The 20,655-nt window shown below is 37.6% G+C and overlaps 1 protein-coding gene across 1 annotated transcript in view; it reads left to right on the top strand.

The window, feature by feature from the left end:
- Nucleotides 1–3,266, top strand: part of kctd16b (potassium channel tetramerization domain containing 16b) — an 87,403-nt gene extending 84,137 nt beyond the window's left edge. The window contains exon 2 of the mRNA XM_080867741.1: nucleotides 1,361–3,266. Coding sequence (XP_080723867.1) covers nucleotides 1,361–1,824 — 464 coding nt within the window. The 3' untranslated portion in view covers nucleotides 1,825–3,266. The remainder of the gene's footprint in view (nucleotides 1–1,360) is intronic.
- Nucleotides 3,267–20,655: the final 17,389 nt, after the last annotated feature.

Raw genomic sequence — 20,655 nt, 5'->3', positions numbered from 1 at the left:
TCTGTTGTCTGCTGCCATCTATATACACACAGAAATTCACCTTCAAAATCACTGCTTGCATTCAGGGTCAGGCCAAAACTTTGACTTAAAGTAGAATTTTCTTTATAGATTCTTAGAACCTATTTTTTTTAACCTCCTAGGACCTGGCGTCCACATTAGTGGACATTACATTTTGGGTTATTTAGACCAAAATACTAAATCTTGCTCTACAAGGGCCTGATATCCACTTACGAGAAAATTATACTGCAACTGTTCTATTGAAATTTTAAATGAATATCCTCATATGTGGCTCTCATTTTTCTTAGAAACAAAAATTAGGAAAAAAAAAATCTGGTATAACTTTATTTTTACATTCATCAGGTTCCAATCAGCCTAAATATCAAAGAGAAATTAAAAACGCATGCCATGGAAGAGTTTGGGTCTTAGGAGGTTAATATTATTTTTGGTCACTATTGGATAGTGACAGTAAAGAAGACGTGCAGTAAAGAGCCACAGGTCAGACTCAAACCCAGGCTGCTGGTCTCTGGCCACACAGCAGATGGGCACCTGCTAACCCGCTGAGCTAAACTGGTGTTGTAAAATCTCCTTTTTATATAGGAATATAACCAGAATACAATGTGTCTACATACAAGTTGCACTTTATTGATGTAGATTGGCTCACATTGATTCCAATGTGCTACATAAATTTGGTTTAATTGTGGTTTTCACTGTTTAAACTAACCACAACTGTGCATTGTCCTTTGGTTTCATTGTTAAAGAGATTAATACAGTATGATGGCAAATAAGACTACACATTTCAGGGGAATCAAACTTGTGCAATCTGCTATTTGTTTGTCTTAAAACTGACCATTGCTCACATTGTTTTTTTTCTTCCTCGGTTACACACATATTTGCAGTGTAGATGATTGTTTATTGTCCTGGCTCTTCGTCCTACTGTTTTAGTATGAATACATGTAGGCTACAACGTATAAATCTGGACCTTCATTGTCTGTTTTCAAAAGGCTTTAGCTCCTCCACTTGTTTCATATGACAGTGTGAATCTATGAGGGTAGTTCTCTGAACAATACAAGCTTGTCACATAGTCAGCCAACTCACTTCTATGACTGGAGGCCAGCCAGCTGTCCCCGATGTCATGTCACTCTGTCCTAATGTGATTGCCATTTGGCATTAGCTGACTTTTCGTCTTTGTCTGTCTGTAGCGCTTGTTACTTTTCCTTTCTTCTCCTGTCTCTGTAATTTGTGCCACTCTTTGTGCCACTGTCTCATTTTTCTCTTCACAATGATTGGTCTTAAAAGAAAAGAAAAGGTGGAAAAAGTAGCATCTAATATTGGCTCCCGCTCTGCTTCCCTCTCTCTCCAGGTGGTCCATCACGTTGGTCGTCCCCTCCATGTGACTGCTGCTGCAAGAACCACAAAGGTGACGGCGAGGGTGAGAGCGGCACCTCCTTTAATGAGCTCTCCACCTCTAGCTCTGAGAGCCAGTCAGAGGCCAGCTCTCCCCAGGGAACAGTCATCTGTGGCCCAGTAAGTCGCCAGTCGCATCCCCGTGCCAATGTCCAAACCCTGGACAGGCCGCTGAAAAAGGGCCCTGTCACCATGGTCCAGCAGTCTGAACAACGACGCAAGAGTGACTTGCTGCGCACTCTTACAGCCAGCTCCCGTGATACCAGCAGCTGCAAGAAAAGGCCCACAAAAGAGAAGCTCACAGTTGAGGAGGAGTTGGAAAAGTGCATTCAAGACTTCCGCAAGATTAAGATCCCAGAGAGGTTCCCTGAGAGGAAGTACATGTGGCAGGCTGACCTGCTGAGAAAATATCGTCTCTGAGGCAGGAAACACAGCTGAAGGAGCAAACACATGAGGCCAAGAATCAGTTCAAGCGTTTTTTGATCATAAATTTTGCAACAAAGGGGAGAGAACACTAAACTTATTTAAATCAAGTTTCTGAAAGAAACCTTACTTTTATGCCAGTGCGCTGAGAGTCTAAACAGAAGCTAGAAGGAATGATAAAGAAAAAAGAGACTGTTCTATTATTGACGTATGTATGGTAGTAGGCTTTGTATGTGTGTTCATGTAGATTAGGCCTACTGTATGTACTGTAGGTGTGCTGTAACTTACTGAATGCCTTCAGAACTTTGAATAATTTATCCCAGAGGACCAATACAAGTGGATAAAGACAATGTCCATGAAATGATCAACCACCAGAAGGCTTGCTGATGGCTACACTTGGGGCTATTGATGGCTGCTGGACTGCACATGCTGTAATCGGTCATCATTCACTGAAAAACCATCGCAAGAGCCACGGTTTTAGTCAAAGCAGATAAGCACTGGTCTAGTATGTGATTGTATGTGTTTATGTCTGTGAAGGTTCTCAGTCATCCAGGTCATGGTAATCTAAGGAGGTTGAAAGAAAAGCGAGAAGTGTCAAACTGAAGAAGCTTCTTGGATGAGAGGTCAAAGGTTTTCTTTCCAAGCTCCTTAGATGTGTGTGTTTATGTGAGTGTGCGTGTTTTGTGTCTGTTTGCACCCGGGTGGCCTAGAGGTCACACATAAGTCCACATTGGGACCCAAAAACACTTCATACTGTTCAAACAGTGCTCTCACTATAAATGCACGCAAAAATGTCTCATGACAGGATGGCATGAAAAGCTGGGTTAATTACTTTTAAACAACTTCTGGAGACTTCCGAGCTGGTGTAAGCACAGTTTTATCAGCAAGTAACTTTTGCATAGATCTTCACAATGTTGGTTAGATGTAGAGCAATACCCACATTACTGTGTGAAGGGGAAGCAGAAGAGTGAAGGTACCAGAGATTCAGTGAAGTTCAATAAAAATATAGCACACACATACACATTTTCCCCATGTACTGAAAATCATATTCACTGCAGCATAATTACATTCCAAAATGAACAAAGCAATCAAACTTTTATTCACATACTGACACACAGAGCAATCAAGCACAGTGTCATTTAAACTACGCTTAATATGGCACAATAAATATGGAAAGGATAAAAGGGGACTGCTGTATTTGCTTACCCAGTGAACACAGACAGATGCCTTCTACACTGACTGTTGACAAGCTAATCAATAGTTATTGATGATAGAGTCTGTTGATAGAGCTGATAGATGTAACTCTTGTTTACAATTACTAATGAAGCTCTTGGGTTACTGACAAAGACAAGCTGCTCTTCTATTCAGTCAAAATTAGTCATTATTCATGTATTCATTTACCTACTACTTGGCTCTGTCAGGGTCTGCGGGATCTATTGCAGTGTAGACAGTCAACTGCTATATTAAAGCAACACAATTTAAAAGCATGAGTTAATATCCCCTGGAAGATGATTGTTATTCCTTCAAAGTCCTTGCTGAATAAAAAGTTACTGCCAATGGCAAAAGCACAGAAACGTTCACTGATGGTGCAATTATAAGGCATTTGTCTTTAGATTTCATATTGTTATTGGTCACTTAAAGCTGCCGTTTACTTTTTCATTGCCAGGTTAGTTCATTATTATTACAATACTAACTGCAAATGTAAAAGAAGAGTTGATAACTATATATATCACTGTTTTTGTAGATATGTATTAAAAGTGGTGGGATAGGGATTCACATCGATGAGAAGGCTTCTGATTATGAGACAGAATTATTCCATTTTTGTCATGAAGGTATTTTCCTTCATGAGGAAGTAGCTGATAAATTGGTACATGTGTTGGTCAAGGCATTCAATAAAATCACAGTTTTTCTGAATAGTTGGGTAGCTGTGATAAAAGATGTTAGCATTAGGAAGCTATACATCTAAATGAGTTTCTTTATATTGTTGAAATTTCAGATTGACCTTTTGATTAAAAAAAAAAAAAAAATATATATATATATATATATATATATATATATATATATATATATATATATATATATATATATATATATATTAAAACAGAGGTGAAAATGAAAATAATTATATTACACAAACTTGGCTGGACTTGTATTTATCATTGAGGGTTATAAAAGTGCAGAGGAGTGCGATCTATAAACAATCACAGCTTTTTGCAAAGCAAGAAAAAAAAGCACACACAACTAAGAGTAAAATATGCATAATGTATACTTGTCAAAGATCAGTTAATTTAAAACAATCCCTGATATGTTAAAAAGAAGGATGATTTAAAATGTTTTATTACACTTATTTTTCTATCAAATGCCCTTTAATTTAATACACCGTCGAGCACTTATTCTGCCCATATAATGTATTTCCTGTGAGAGAAGTTAAGTGGCAGTAAGAGTGCCAGGGATAGTCATAACCATATGTCTGCTAAAGCTCATTATAGTATAGAGTAAGTGGTTGCAATAGGTGCTAGATATAAACTAATCATTCTCCTCATGTCAATACAAGTAATATAATTTATTTTTCTACATTACTGGAATATTACATTTTCATTTTGAAGTCATTGATCTTTTTCGTTGAAGTTGAAATATGTTAATCCAGGCTACATATCATATGTAAATAAACACCATAAATCATACCTAACCAGAAAAATGTATTATGCTCTCTGTATATAACATGCAAATCCATGAGGCATTGCTGCTACTCTGTTCTTAATGTGCAGTAGACTGACAATAATGTAATACAGCCATTATTGTTTTTATTGTTTTGTCATTTAGCGTTGGGCTATCAGGGATTAGGGAAATATAAGATATATCTATAACAGATCTCATATTTATATTGTTTTTTTTCCAAACAACAGTGTCATAAATGGACTTCTCTAGCACACTCATCTGTGTCACAATCACTGATGACTATGATGCTGATTTTCAACCAGAATACAATGGAGTGTTAGAATAGTCATATGTTTTTGCTGTTTTGGCTCTGAACTTGATTTGAAATGAAACAGTGACTATAAAAGTACTTTGAGGGTGTTTACATCCATTTTTCCATTTCAGAAGAACAGTGTATAAATCCCCTTTAGCAGATGCAGGAAAATGCAGCAGGACAGTAGTTCTAAACCCACACAACAACAACAAAAAGCTTTTCATCAAAGAATTTTATGTTCTTGACTTATCATTTGTCCCAAGCAAAACTGAGGATTTTATCCCCAAGAATATACAGTCCGAAGATCACAAGAAACTGCTCCAGTAGGTCTTGGGTCATGGTAGTCTCAGGTCCCACTCACACGGCCTAGAAACGTGTGACTGTGTGACTGGGACCTGGGGCAGTGACCATCTGGTAACTACTGGGACTTGAGTTGATAGTGTGGCTTCTTTTCGGGTAAATTTTAGGATAAAACCTATCAAGCCGCTATGTCTAATGGATTAAAAGCCTGACAAAAAGGGTGACACAGATTAAAAATTATACATTCAAACATACGATCCCACAACTCCTTAGCACAACCTTGCCATTCTCAAACCATCCCCTATTTAAATTTGGCTGAGCTTATAGATCATCGTTTTGGCAGCACTGCGGAACTTGTTAAAACTCAATGCCGTCTAACCCCAGTGGACAAAGTACAAAACCCAATCAATGTTAAAAAATGGTGAGCATAGTTCTGAGCATACCTAAGACGTCAACACTGTGTGTTTGATTAATGACATTGATTTGATGTTGGCACATTGTGAACTCACAGCAGGATACATTGCAAGTGGTCAGATAGGACAGTCAAAGGAGTGATCTAAAACCAGTACTGGAACTAAGGAAATGACCTTAAAGGTGGAAAAATGTCAAATTTAAATCAGGTATTGTAGCATTTGAGTTGTATGGGGTGAGATTAGAAGGTTTATGATCGTACCTTAAATTTCTGATACTGTTCTTTTCATGTGGACGTAAACACCCAGAAGATAAAGCTGAAGATCACAACTTCTTGTCATAGTCTGGCTAATCAATGAAAGGCAGTCCAAGATTAGCTGAGTACAAAGCTAGTTCACAGCGTACATAGGTGAGAGAATTTATGTATAAATCTTTCTATATGTTTGCTTGGTGTGAACCAAACGTACATGCATACATATAGACAGAAAAACAGTTTTGTCTCTGGCTGATTTAAATTTTTTAGAGTAGGTAGCATACTTAAGACTGATTCACATTTAACCCATAAATTGTGTGTTTTTAATTGCTGGTACAATTATCATCAAACTAAAACACAAGAGCAAACATAGTTTATGTGTAATGTGAGGGTCCAGCTTTTAGTTTTTAGCATATCGTTTGTAATTTTTTAATATGTTTAATATATTTTAATATGTGCAATAGTTTGGGTTTTGCTGTCCATATTCAGCTATGCTGAAGTGACTTTATGGATTCTGTTTGCTTGACTCTACCCATCAGTTTAAAAACATCGTTTTTTTCTTACTTAGAGATGATTCAACAACAAGGTCAACTGTCATGAAAACCTAAGAGCATTTTCAAGCACAGATTTTCACAAGCTGTGATTCGAAATGTTGCTGAACGGACAAAGAGGGAGACATATACCAAGACACCTGGTGGCCTTCTAGAGTAGACTAAAGACGTTGTTGCACAATTTACAAAAAAATATAATGTAATACAGAAACACAGTATTTTAAATGAAAGAAAGTTAATTAACTTACACGTAGATCACAGTCACAAATAAGGTGTCTGTCATTATTCAAGCATTTGTTGTTTTTGTAGATTTGTCTGGTCAGTTTTCATCTTCGAAGCACAAGAGGTGATTTTCAGTTCAGTAGAAATGTGAATTTTTTGATAAAGAATGACTGCAATCTTGTTTTCAGACAGACGTATGTAAAGGATGGGAGAATGAATTGATTATATGTTTGTTGACTGAGATCATTTTGGATTGCACCTATTATGGTTTGTGATTTTCTTGCCTGTGTGAAGTGAAGCCTGTGTACATGACTGCAGGTCTTTTTATTTTCCTCCTGCCTTTATAAGCCTGCTAATCGCAAAGAATATCATAATATTCTAATACAACATGGCAGACCCGGCAGATACTGTACGAAACAAAAAGGGGCGTCGGTTTTGATGTATGTTGATCTGACACACACACACACACACACACACACACACACACACACACACACACACACACAAACACACACACACACACACAGAAAAACAACAAATGAAAATAAAAAAAGAAAAAATGGTTCAGAAGCATTGTGAGCATGTTGGTATACAAAACTTATAACAGATTTGACTTAGTCTGTTCTTGTGAAAAAGATTATGTTAAAAACTGATATTTGACAGAAAAAAAAGAAAAAATGAAAAAAGATAAGCACAACTGTGTTGATAGTGTCTGTTGTTCCTCCACCGGTGTATAACATTATCAAATAAAAACTAAACTGCAGTTTGACTGAGCTCTGGCAAAACAAAGCAACTCTCATCAGGAGCACATAGCTCATGGAATAAAACTTCACCACAAATTCTCCTGAAAGGTTAAATCCTGCTTTAGTAACCGTGGCATTATGAAAGTCTTTATTATATAAATTATAGATTTACTTTTCAGAGTTCATCAGATTGAATTGTCAAACAATCACTGCTGGTGAGAGTTGCTCTGTATTCAAGGCGTTACTTATGTCTGCCTTTAGAGACAGTACAGTTCATCTGAGAGTCTTTAGATACGAAGCATATAGTAATTTTAAAAATGTATGAGTACAACCAATAAACCAGACATTCTGTACAGTGTTCTATGAGTTTCATTTATTCTCAAAATCTTACAGAGTTCAACGTTTTCAGCACTTTTCACTTGTTTGGGTTCTCGTAAGTTTCTGTGGCATTATTAAAAGCAGCAGTGATATATTCAAATCTTCAGTATTCATTTGATATTAAAGCTTCATGGATGAGCACTTGAGTGGCCAGCAGCTCCTTATGTGCATTTCAGTGGCATCACACTAAAAGTATTTTTTAGCATCACCCCGATTTGCTGTACATTTTTGCAGGGCGTTTGGATGCTAGCTCTGAAAACGAGCTATGAATGTTATCAGCCAAGGAGGCCTAGCAGGTGACGCTTTCTTTCTACCTAGTGATAGTTGAACTACTGACAGTGGCACATGAGTTCAAGGTGAGAATTTTGCATGCAACATTTGTTATTCCTGCTTCATTTGTTTTTTCCTTTTCACTTTTTGTCACTCTAAGCTAAAGAGAAGTCTATTTAGTGAGATTTAGGCATCAGAACAAACCTCCATTTGCCAGCTTCCTGTAGTATTTACCACCTGATATTGTCACTCATATAATTTGTCTTGCTTTCTCACTCATTATAACCAGGAGTTAAAGTGGGATTTAGCAGCTTGGGGTATCATAAAATCTGGTGCACTGGTGCAATGTGGGAAAAAGTGATTAGAAAGTCACATAATATCTTGCTTTGTGAGCTCCGGTAGGCTTTACTTTGTGTACAGGCTGTGATCATTTGACCCAGGCTGCTAGTCACTGTTCTTTGTGGGTTTAGCTAGCTGAATTCAACAAGATATAGAATAGAATAGAATAGAATAGAATTCAACTTTATTGTCATTGCACATGCACAGGTACAGGGCAACGAAATGCAGTTTGCATCCATCCAGAAGTGCTTTAGTGATATAGATATATTACAATATATATTAGCAATAATATAGATATGTGAGTATATTACAGAAATTGGTCTATTATGGTATGTTATAATGTACACGGTATGAAGTATGTTGTGAATATTCTATAACTATAAGTATGTACAGGCTGTAGTGAGTACAAGCTATGTACAGGATATGAACAGGATATAAATATGAAAAACTATACAGAATATGAATATAAGCAGATGCTTCACAAGCTTTTGTGGCTTTTATACTAAAACTAGTATAAAAGGTAGAATTTAATGAGTGAATTTATTTGCACTCATCACCTTTGATATATTCTGATTTTGGCTACCCTTGATGTAAACTAACACTGACCATGAACACCACAGCTGCTCTCGACCAGCCCAGTATAACATATTACTATAAACTTCACCAAAGTACTGTGAACTAATCAATTTAACCTGCAGTCATACTGCTAATATTAACATTACAACATCTTGATATAACCTTTAAATAACAGAACATTTGTATAGTCTAGTTAGTTTTGCAGGACTTCTCACAAAGACATAATTGAGCAACACTTCGCATATAGATCCAGTATCTGATTTTAAAATCCGACGCCACTGATGCTTGTTCCTTTTCTCTACAGAAAGCAACTTTTTTTTTATATCTGCACCATGAAACATTCACAGCGAGGAGAAGAAAAGGGCGATGAGGGTGTATGTGGACTGTGGGATGGGGTTATTTTCATATTACCGAACAAGAATCTCCATACTGTCACTGAAGCAAGGCTAGACTGCAGCACATGAAAAATTAACTCATTCCGTAGTAATATGCATTAACCTGCCTATCAGATTTAATTGGTCATTAACTGAAGGTGACAGAATGTCTTTGAAATGTTCCAGCCCACTTTAACCCCTGATTACAACAGACGATAATGATGCTCAATGATTCCTCTACAAGATATGGAAAGATGCCTCTGGTCATGTATATGGGATTAATAAAGGCTGATAACAACCCAGTCTGGAGTTCTGTAACACTGTTTTTTCTACAGTGTGATAACTAAAATAACTCGTGGAACTACTTCTCTCTGGAGTTACTCTATAATTTAATTTGGAGGCAAATGGCAAAGAGTAAAATTAATATTAATATGCACTATTTCTAAAGACCCACAATGGATTGAAAAAAAAAATCCATTACTTGTGTGCATTGCATTCTTTTTTCTACTTGACACCAAACAGCACAAATCTACATATAGTATCGTACCATAGTCCCGAGAAAATTTCAATTAACTCCACTCCATTTGTTAAACACTATTTACTGAGTAGTATATAAAGTTGTTTTTGTCCAGAAGCTGCAGAAAAGATTTATATATAGCCCAAAAGGATGATTTTTTTTATGATTTTGATAAATTACATCACTTATCCTGGTGTTGTCAAGAAAAAATTATCAGCTTAACCACCAATACGAATGGACTGGTAATTATGTAGCACATTTTATTCAGTTTGAGCGCCTATAGTCCTAGTCATCCAATCACACACATATGGTTATATTGATACCTTAGCACTTTTAGCTAACACACACACACACTCCGATGGCAAGTCAGGGTTCACTATGATACTTCGACACATGGTTTGTAGGAACCAGGGATAAATTCAATTACTTTGCGACTGGTAGATGGTTTGCTTTACCACCTGAACCACAGCTGCCCTGTTAATTGAGCTGTTTTTACACCTGACATTTTGATATGTCAAAGTAGAAAAATTACTGGTGAAAGCAAATGGTTCTTGATGGTTTTGTTCCTTCATGTATACCAGGAAAACCATGACAGTGGGCTCACTGCATACCATACCTAAAGTTCTTCAGATTCAACTAGAATACAGTCATATTTAATGCTCTCACCTGTGCTCTTATGACTATGACAAGCAAAAATGCTGTAAAGAAAACAAAAAACCCATAACCCAGGTACACATCCCACTACACAACATGTGCTATGAGGCTAATGAGGACATCTGAAGGAGCTGAACAAGCATGCCAGTGATCAGCAAGAAACCTGACAATGCTTGCTGTTGGGCAAGTCAGGACTTTAAATGACAGGTGAGTAACAACACACATACACACACACGCACACAATGTTTAGCACAACAATGTTTTATCACAGTGTTTTAGCACAACTGTTTATATTTTACATTATTATCATTATTGTATGGTCTTTACCTTATAATATAAAGCATCGTGAGGCAACTGCTGTTGTGATTTGGTACCATATAAATGAAATGGAACTGAAAAATTGGATGGTGTTTTCAGTTATCATATAGAAGCAATTTGTGTGCTTCATCATGTAAAGGTCTCTGTCCTCAGTAATATTCCCAATCTTTATAAAGTAACCAATTGCACTATGGGGACTTTCATGCAGCCGATGTCTATTATAGTGATGATTTAGTTCTTAGAGTGCCGACTGGGGTTTGATCAGAGACTAATCAGTTATAGGAAATGAGAATTATGGTGACCTTTATGTACTCAGTGAAGGATGTAGATATGCAATGTTAAAAAAATCATTAAAAAAACTCGAAAAACTTCTCTTCTACCTACTTCAGGTCCTCTGACAAAACTTCAAGACAATTAAATAATCTATTTCCAAAAGGCATATGGAGACAAATCTGCTATTTCTGCCAGACTAGCTCATCCCCCGGACAATACAGTTAATTATACTGATTTCAAAGTCACAGTCAGAAGGAAAATGTCTGGCTGGGAGGGAAGAATGCATGTTTCATGTCTCTCTTTGTGGCTGCCAGTTCTCCATGGAAAGGAAGAGGGTGGAGAATATGCATGACAGGTCCTAAAATAGCATCAGTGGGATCAGCTATCTTCTCAAGATCAGGGAATGGGGTCTGCATGTGACTCTTTGAGCTGGACAAAGTCTGCGATAAAGAGACAGATAAAATAAGAAATGGGTTGATGGGGTGTGAATAGAAGTGTAAAGGAGAGGTGATAAACAGTGTTGAGAGAGGGAAAGGTATTGAATTAGGATGAAAGGTGAGAAAGGGAGCAGGATGAGGTCGAGGCAATGAGCGGAAAGAGTGGGAGAGGTTAGAGGATGGAAAAAATGAGTAGTCTGGATGTCTGCATAGAGGGAAGGAATAAAGACAGAAAGGACAAGAGGAAATAAGGAAACAAAATAACTAAATACTAGCTGTTACTGATAGGAAAAGGCACTTTACAGGTAGAGAAGGCATGCTAACACATGAAGCAGGTGTAGAGACAGGTGGAAGAGAAACGTAATGAGGAAGAGAACAGCAGCAATGAGCAAGAGGTGCATAATAGAAAATAGAGATTAGGGGAGAAAGCAGGAATAAGCACACAAAGCCTGTGTTGGCTGTCAGCATCCATCTTTAAGATAAGAGCTGCAGCTACATGATCTGTTTTCCAGCATTACAGATGAAAGCGAACACTCCTGTGCGGCAATCAGATCAGCCGTGTGTATCGCCATTGTTGCCACTAGCCGGGATGATTTTCTCAGCAACACAGCTGAATGATGCACACTGCCAAGCATTGTGGAGCAAACAATGGTACAAGTCTTTGTGCACAAAAGGCTGATCTAGCTTCAGCTGTGCCATGGTTCTGCAATCACACTGACAAGATTAGTAAATAGACATATAATGCTATATCTCTGTTAACTGAAGTAAGCCAAAGATTTTTTGAGGTCTTGTCATTCCAGGAAAGTCACAACGCAAACTCACGGAATGTCAACTGGTAACAGTAACTATAACACATAACATTTTAGAGCTGTTAAGTTAATGCTGACCGTGTAAATCGACTGAAACAACGACAACATAGCATGCTGTTCTCTAGCTACAATTTACAAGTGTGTCTTAAAAAAAATAGAAAATTGGGAAAATTTTTCACAATTAAATTCAAAAGGTTAAACTTTAAATAATCTATGTTCATTGTAAATAAGTGAAATATATCAAAGATTTCTTTTGTTTGTTTTGTTTTTTCCACATTAATTTAGATGATTGTGTCTTATAGCTCATCCCAGAAAGTTGATTCTGTTCATCTGGATGAACAGAATGGGTGGGAGGAACGTTTAATTTCTCATCCAAGAGGAAGACTAAGGAAGTCATTTGAATAAGTAACAAAATAAGAATAATATTTCTGAGATTTTCCTACCTTCTTACGGTAGGCTATTAGAATATTTTCTAAGATCAGTCAAGTATTTTCGATACAGCAATGTCCAACTTCTGAAAAGCATGTTCATTTACACACTCAGTACTTGGTTGGAGTTCTTTTACCATGAATTGCATCAGTTGTATCAATGTAGGATGGCATGGAGTGAGCAGGCTGAAGCTGCTGAAGAGAGTGAAACCCAAATACAGGTCGTCTGTGTTTTTCCATTGGGTGATTATTTTTTTTAAATATAAAAATTCCTCTTGACAGTACTCCATACAGTCTCTGTGGGTTATATGTGAGGTGAATTAGCTGGCCAATTAAGCACAGTAATTACATGGTCAGCAAACCATTTCATAGTACTTTTAGGACCATGGGTAGGTGCTAATTCCTGGTGGGGGAAAAAGTAGGCATTTCCGTAAAGGTTGTCAGCAGATAGAAGTGCTCTAAAATATACTCACCTTAAATCACCACAGACTAGGACCATGAGTTCCCAAAAAGAGGCAATTTTCTTTTCATCTGAAAAGAGAACTTCGTCTGCTAAGCAGCAGTTCAGTCTTTCAGTGCTAAAGTCTAAAGTCCCCAAGCAGGACAACACAATCACCAGATGGCACACCCAACTGTCCCCCACCTAGTGACTCCAAGAAGATGGGGGACAGTTCTTTTTATAAGTTGCAGTAGATATTTGATGCATAAAGGGTGTAACTAGCCTGATGATGTTCACGCCCCTGCAAGTCCACTCGAACTACATTTTGACTCAACTACTGTTTCAGTTATGAGTGCTCAGTAGCATAAAAGAATAAATCATGTTTTCATTCACACAGCACCAATGCTGCAGATATGTTTAACACTTGAGCACTTCACCCTATAATTTACACATCAATCTGAGCAACTGCAGGCTAATGGACTGGGGTTGGGATTTGGTAATGGAAATGACATTTCCTTCATTTGCAACAACCCAGCGTACATTTATGAGAACCATTAAAAGTGTTTATCACTAAATTATTCAAATCAATGCACTTGATTAGCAATATCAGGAAGTTAGATGTCAGCATTGATCTGTTAAAATCAGTAAATTTTAAGTTGGTGCTTTTAGAACTGTTTTTGTAATTGTTACATGTCAGTGCTATGTGTCTTAGTGGTATACATTTGGTAGTAATAGATGAGAGGGATAACGCATAAAATGAAAGAAATGATATAAAAACATTGAATTAGCTAGGCTTTGGGGAAGGGACTCAAGAGAGAGTGCCTGGCAGCCAGGTCTTAGCCCATGGAGCCCAGTTGGGCGCAGCCTGAAGAGGCAACATGAGATTGACAGATAGTCAATCAATGTCTGCAGTGATGCAGATGCTGTATGAGTCTATTGTAATGAAGAGTGAGCTAAGTGTGATGGATGGATAAAAGACATTGCCTCATCTAAACTTTACTAGTGGTACAAAGTTAGCTGGAATTGTCCTTTATTCCAGTGAAACATAGTATCAAATGATTTAATAACTAGTGAACAGTAAAATAAACTTTAAAAAATTATAGTATTTTTGGTCATCTGGTTCCTCAGGACAGGGGGCTACAGCAGTGAGTTTAAAACCCTCAAGTTCTTTTGGTTTATCTGTACACCTTTCTGTGATACTTGCAGTCCATTACCTGATTGACTCTATAACATAGTTTCTTGTAGCTTTCTAGCTTTGTAATCCATTCCAGACTGATAGATGTCAATGACTCAGCTATTCCTCAGTTTCTTTAGATCATGGCGTTATGTGTTAACCTTTAGAATACTTCACTTAGTTAGACAGGTTTCATTTAAGCGATTTCTTGATTCAGTAGGTTTAACAGTGATCAGATATGTGTGTGGTTAATGAGCTTGAACACAGCTTTTCAACAAATGTGGTTAATTGCAGTTAATTCATTGCTTAACAAGGAAGGAAAGTGATTTTTTTTATATAGGGCCAGAAAGGTTTGGGTAGCATTTTCCTTTTAATTGATGAATTTGAAAACCACATATTTGTTTTGGTCATTTTATCTTAATATAAACATTTATTTGAGGATCTTAAACATGTAAGTGTGCTAAGTCCACAAAAAAACTAAAATGTTGACAATCTGGCACTGAACAAGTGAGAAATAGGATTGCTTCTAATAAACTACTGTGCAATCTTTTTTGCAACCACAAGAGTTACCCCCTGCTGTCAATTACAAAGAAAGCAGTTTTTAAGCATTCACATTCATTTTTCATACACTGAATGTGAATATAACCATTCAGTTCGCACCGTGCATCCCCTTTCAAACACTGAACTCAATAGGCCTTTTGCAGTCACAGCATGGATTGACAGAAAAAGCAAAAGGTCAAGCGCACATCATTGTGGGTGGAAGTTCCTCATTTCTAAGTCATAGCTGCAGCATTCATGATAGCTCAGTAGGTAAAGTGGTCGCCCCATGATCGGAAGGTCGGCGGTTCGAATCCACTTAACGGCTACCCTGAGGTACCCCTGAGCAAGGTACCGTCCCTACACACTGCTCCCCGGGCGCCTGCTTAGTGGGCTGCCCACTGCTTCACTGAGTGAATGGGTCAAATGCAGAGAAAAACAAGTAATTTCCCCATGGGGATCAATAAAGTATCCATTATTATTATTTAGCAACCCAGTACTGACCTCTCGGTTGCATAGGTGAGTTTGATTTTTATCACTTAGTGAGCTCTTGCATGAATTGATCATTTGTGAGGCATAAAAACATAATGATGCAATTTTTAAACTTACTGCATGGTTGTGCATTTTGAGTGCTGTTCAAAAACTGCTATCATGAGTTCCTGCTCATTCTGACAGTCAGCAAATGACAGTCAAGCATGATGAGCACTGAGCATCACTTGAGGTAAGATGAGCTCAGAGCTCCACTCGCCATATTTCTACATGGATTTTTAAAAATTGTGTCCCGCAGCACTTGACACATAACTTTTTCTCTGGTGCAATTCCTGATTGACTTTCTTTCCATTCTTCTGTGGCTTAATGTGAGAATTAAACTGCAGCTTAGCTCCAGTTTAGAGCTTAAGATAAAAAAATAAATAAATAAATCCAAAATGAAAGTGATATAAAAGCATTTCACTGAGGTTGTGTTGTGGTTCCCCCTCACCTTCAGAGTTGTATTCTATAAAGGAAGTTCAACACAACTAAGCTTTCTTTGCTTAGCTAGCTCGGCAAATCCTGTAGTCCCAGTCAAAAAACAGTGGTTTTCAACTTTCTCTGTGAAGTCGGCTTTGTGTGTACGCTCCACAAAATTAGTGCCGCCTCCAAGTCATAGACATTAACAGATGATGATGATAAAATGGTGATTAAAAATGTATGAAGAAGATAAAACAGTAAAATGCAACACTTTTGCAAACAAGACAAGAGATTAATGTTGCAGAAAACTAATCTAGTGATTTAGTGCAGTGAGTGGTAAAACTAACATTTTAATTCAAGTTATTTCAAGTTGCACTTTCTGAAACTGGATACATTTAAACATTAAAGGTTACTGTCCCATTGCCTTACAGAGAAGCTGGGGGCATAGCTTTGACTGACAGGAACATGAACAGGTACACTTGGGGTGAGTTCTGTGTTGTAGTACCTGTAACTCCAGTAAAATAACAGACTTATGATTATGATCAAGTATAATAGCATTTATGCGTTTTCTGCATCACAAAATTAATACACAATTTGCATGCATAATACATCATTTGCACATCCTTGTCAATACAACACACAGTGTGCATTTCATTCAAAGGTTTTAGCAAGGCACACTTTGACAACTCAAAAAACATGCATCTCTAGCACAGAATCTATCACCCTATTTTATATTATATAGGGAGTGCAGAATTATTAGGTAAGTTGTATTTTTGAGGAATAATTTTATTATTGAACAACAACCATGTTCTCAATGAACCCAAAAAACTCATTAATATCAAAGCTGAATGTTTTTGGGAGTAGTTTTTAGTTTTAGCTATTTTAGGGGGATATCTGTGTGTGCAGGTGACTATTACTGTGCATAATTATTAGGCAACTTAACAAAAAACAAATATATAATAATATAACATCTCCACATTCACAAATATACGTTTCTGACATTCAAAAACAAAACAAAAACAAATCAGCGACCAATATAGCCACCTTTCTTTGCAAGGACACTCAAAAGCCTGCCATCCATGGATTCTGTCAGTGTTTTGATCTGTTCACCATCAACATTGCGTGCAGCAGCAACCACAGCCTCCCAGACACTGTTCAGAGAGGTGTACTGTTTTCTCTCCTTGTAAATCTCACATTTGATGATGGACCACAGGTTCTCAATGGGGTTCAGATCAGGTGAACGAGGTGGCCATGTCATTAGTTTTTCTTCTTTTATACCCTTTCTTGCCAGCCACGCTGTGGAGTACTTGGACGCGTGTGATGGAGCATTGTCCTGCATGAAAATCATGTTTTTCTTGAAGGATGCAGACTTCTTCCTGTACCACTGCTTGAAGAAGGTGTCTTCCAGACACTGGCAGTAGGACTGGGAGTTGAGCTTGACTCTATCCTCAACCCGAAAAGGCCCCACAAGCTTATCTTTGATGATACCAGCCCAAACCAGTATTCCACCTCCACCTTGCTGGCGTCTGAGCCGGACTGGAGCTCTCTGCCCTTTACCAATCCAGCCACGGGCCCATCCATCTGGCCCATCAAGACTCACTCTCATTTCATCAGTCCATAAAACCTTAGAAAAACCAGTCTTGAGATATTTCTTGGCCCAGTCTTGACGTTTCAGCTTGTGTGTCTTGTTCAGTGGTGGTCGTCTTTCAGCCTTTCTTACCTTGGCCATGTCTCTGAGTATTGCACACCTTGTGCTTTTGGGCACTCCAGTGATGTTGCAGCTCTGAAATATGGCCAAACTGGTGGCAAGTGGCATCTTGGCAGCTGCACGCTTGACTTTACTCAGTTCATGGGCAGTTATTTTGCGCCTTGGTTTTTCCACACGCTTCTTGCGAGCCTGTTGACTATTTTGAATGAAACGCTTGATTGTTCGATGATCACGCTTCAGAAGCTTTGCAATTTTGAGACTGCTGCATCCCTCTGCAAGATATCTCACTATTTTTGACTTTTCTGAGCCTGTCAAGTCCTTCTTGTGACCCATTTTGCCAAAGGAAAGGATGTTGCCTAATAATTATGCACACCTGATATAGGGTGTTGATGTCATTAGACCACACCCCTTCTCATTACAGAGATGCACATCACCTAATATGCTTAATTGGTAGTAGGCTTTCGAGCCTATACAGCTTGGAGTAAGACAACATGCATGAAGAGGATGAAGTGGACAAAATACTCATTTGCCTAATAATTCTGCACTCCCTGTATATCTATATCATACTTAAAATGTGCTATAAATAAAAGAGTCAGTGAATACAAAGTGTTTCCAGCTGGTTTTAAAATTTAAAAACCTGGAGCATAACCTGCTTCCAAACAGATTATGTGTTCAGCACAAGTTACCACGGTGATTAAGCCAGATAAAAAGAGATCCACTTTCATGACACAGAAAACTCTCACTTTAAGGTTGACATAGCTCACTAAGCCATTCATATTGATTCATAGTACACCCCTCAGGTGCAACCCCACCATCTCCCCATCTCCCTCCAACCTACTGCGTCTTTTCTCCCTGTATTGTGTGTGTGGGTGTGTGCTTACCTGGCTACCTAGGCTTTAGGTGATGCACCTGCTGCTCATTATACATGAGAATTTTTTTTGTCTTACATAAGCTGTTTGTCCTCCTCTGTCACATACCCCTCCCAAGTGTGTCAACCTGTCCCACTCAAAACTTCCCAGTGATTATGTCTGTGGAATCCAGGAAAGCCTCAGCTGTGTTGAAGTCTGAGCAAGCTGGACTCAAAACTAGAAAAGACAACAGAAGATTGATTTTCTAAAACTTGAAGTAGAATTCTAAGTTGCTATACTTACTTGTGTTAACAATTAAAAATCCTGTTGAATTTTTCCTGTTGCATCCATCAGTGGGTGGCATGGCATCGGATTTTTTTTTTTTTGCATGGTAAATGTAAATAAAATAATGCAAAATAGCACTGCTAGATTTAATGGATTAAATTTCCTTTTTAAACTAAATTACATGGATTAATTACAGTAGTTAAATAAAATTATCTGATTTCATTTCACGTATCAACACTTTCGAATTGAGCACAAGTTCATGCGTAGTTCTGTGAGGCACAAGTGGAAAGCTGTTTGTAAACAGTACAAGCCTAAGGGTGAATAAAGAATTTCATAACACTTTGTGAATAATAAGGACCATCAGAATTTTATTTTCACTTTAAAGTCTCTCTAGAATTTAGGAAGTTTAGAAAATGTAAGCCAATAAATAATTACATCAGTGTATTGGGAAAACTGAAAAAGAGCCCCTGTGAAAGTATGCTGTCATCTTTTTCCAGTTACATTCCAAACCAGAATCTATTTTTGTCTCTGTTGACCTGATATATATTTAGATATATTGACTCATATTTGGCTGCTTCTGCTGTCAACAGCTTGTGCATCTTTGCTGCTGATACAAGAGCAATAAATCCAGTCAACTCATGACAACTCAATCAGAAAAATGTGTCATCAGTGCCGTTTGAAGGTCTTGGATAGTAGACTGTATTGTTATTCCACAGAATCAGTTCCAGAAGCATCTATTTTTCAATCCCAAGTCAGGATGCCAAATTTTAAGTGCCAAAACAAAATGGAAAAAACAACAACAACCCCAAAGCAAACAAAAATCATTCGTCTTTTCTGCGGTGCTTTTGGCAGTTGGCTGCAACTGAAAGAGACATGCTTCCAACACTTCATTAGTACGAACTATGAAATTAATCCTCAAACGCATTCCACATACACAAACGCATGAAAGCATATTTTATGCACATAAACACAAACATGTAAGCAAACATAAATGCATGTTATGTAGTGTTTTTGTATACACTAGGAAAAGAAAATGGGATGGCGCCATGTCTGAGACATTAATATTGCACCATCTTGTAATATTTAATATGTTAATTAAAGTGCCCTGTGGGAATAGAGTCTTAAACATGCTTCATCAAGCTAGTGCAAAATCACCATCTTTTAACACAGCAAGGTCTGTTCACGCACACAGCTACATGGGTATAATAATCATTGTGTATGTGCTTTATTGTGTGATCAATTTTGTGTTGGTTTTACACACTGCAATCAGACCCCGTTAGCCACGCTACAATGCTGTGACTATTTATGTAGCCCCCTGTTGTATTAATATAGGATGCTTATTAATACAAGCAGTGAAATTAATTGTTCTATGCATGGCATGTTTGGAAAACAAATACAGGATGACACAGCTAAGCAATGTCATATGTTGCTCAATGAATTATGTATGTATAATAGATAATCCACGTTTTTAATTTTACCTCAATATTTTATAAATATAACCTTTATTATTTGTTACTATAATCTAAAAATATTGCCTATCAATCATATAACTAAACAATACATACACATAATGCAAAATGTTGAGAAACAAGCTTAAGCTTAACAAGCAAGTTAGCTTAAAGACACAAAAAAGGCTCAAAATTGCAGGTCTTGGTTTATTTTTTAATTATTTAGATGAATTTGATCGTCCATAGACCTGTTTAACTGACTGACATTAGTCTTGAATTCAGCAGTTTGGCACTGATTTCCAAATGGCATTAGCTATGCTACTTACCAAACTTTGTAACCGACTTTGAGGGATCACTCGAGGCCTGGAGTAAAGCTTACATGGGGGGAATAAATTGCACAGACTTAAGTTAATTCTGTTCCCATGAAAGTCAATAGCAGTTCTGTCACTTTAGTTTATGCCTAGTTTTGTTTCAGTTGAGTGCACAGAGCAGGCTGCTCCTGTGTAATCTAAAAGAACAGAGATGCCAATTGCCCTTAACACCTACTGGTTTCAAGATATTTTAATAATTTCCAGATATTATTTCCTATCAAAGTGCAATCAAAAAATACTGGCATC

Source organism: Rhamphochromis sp. 'chilingali', assembly GCF_963969265.1.
Source record: "Rhamphochromis sp. 'chilingali' genome assembly, chromosome: 19".
Lineage (NCBI taxonomy): Eukaryota > Metazoa > Chordata > Actinopteri > Cichliformes > Cichlidae > Rhamphochromis > Rhamphochromis sp. 'chilingali'.
This window is presented reverse-complemented; position numbering and strand designations above follow the sequence as displayed.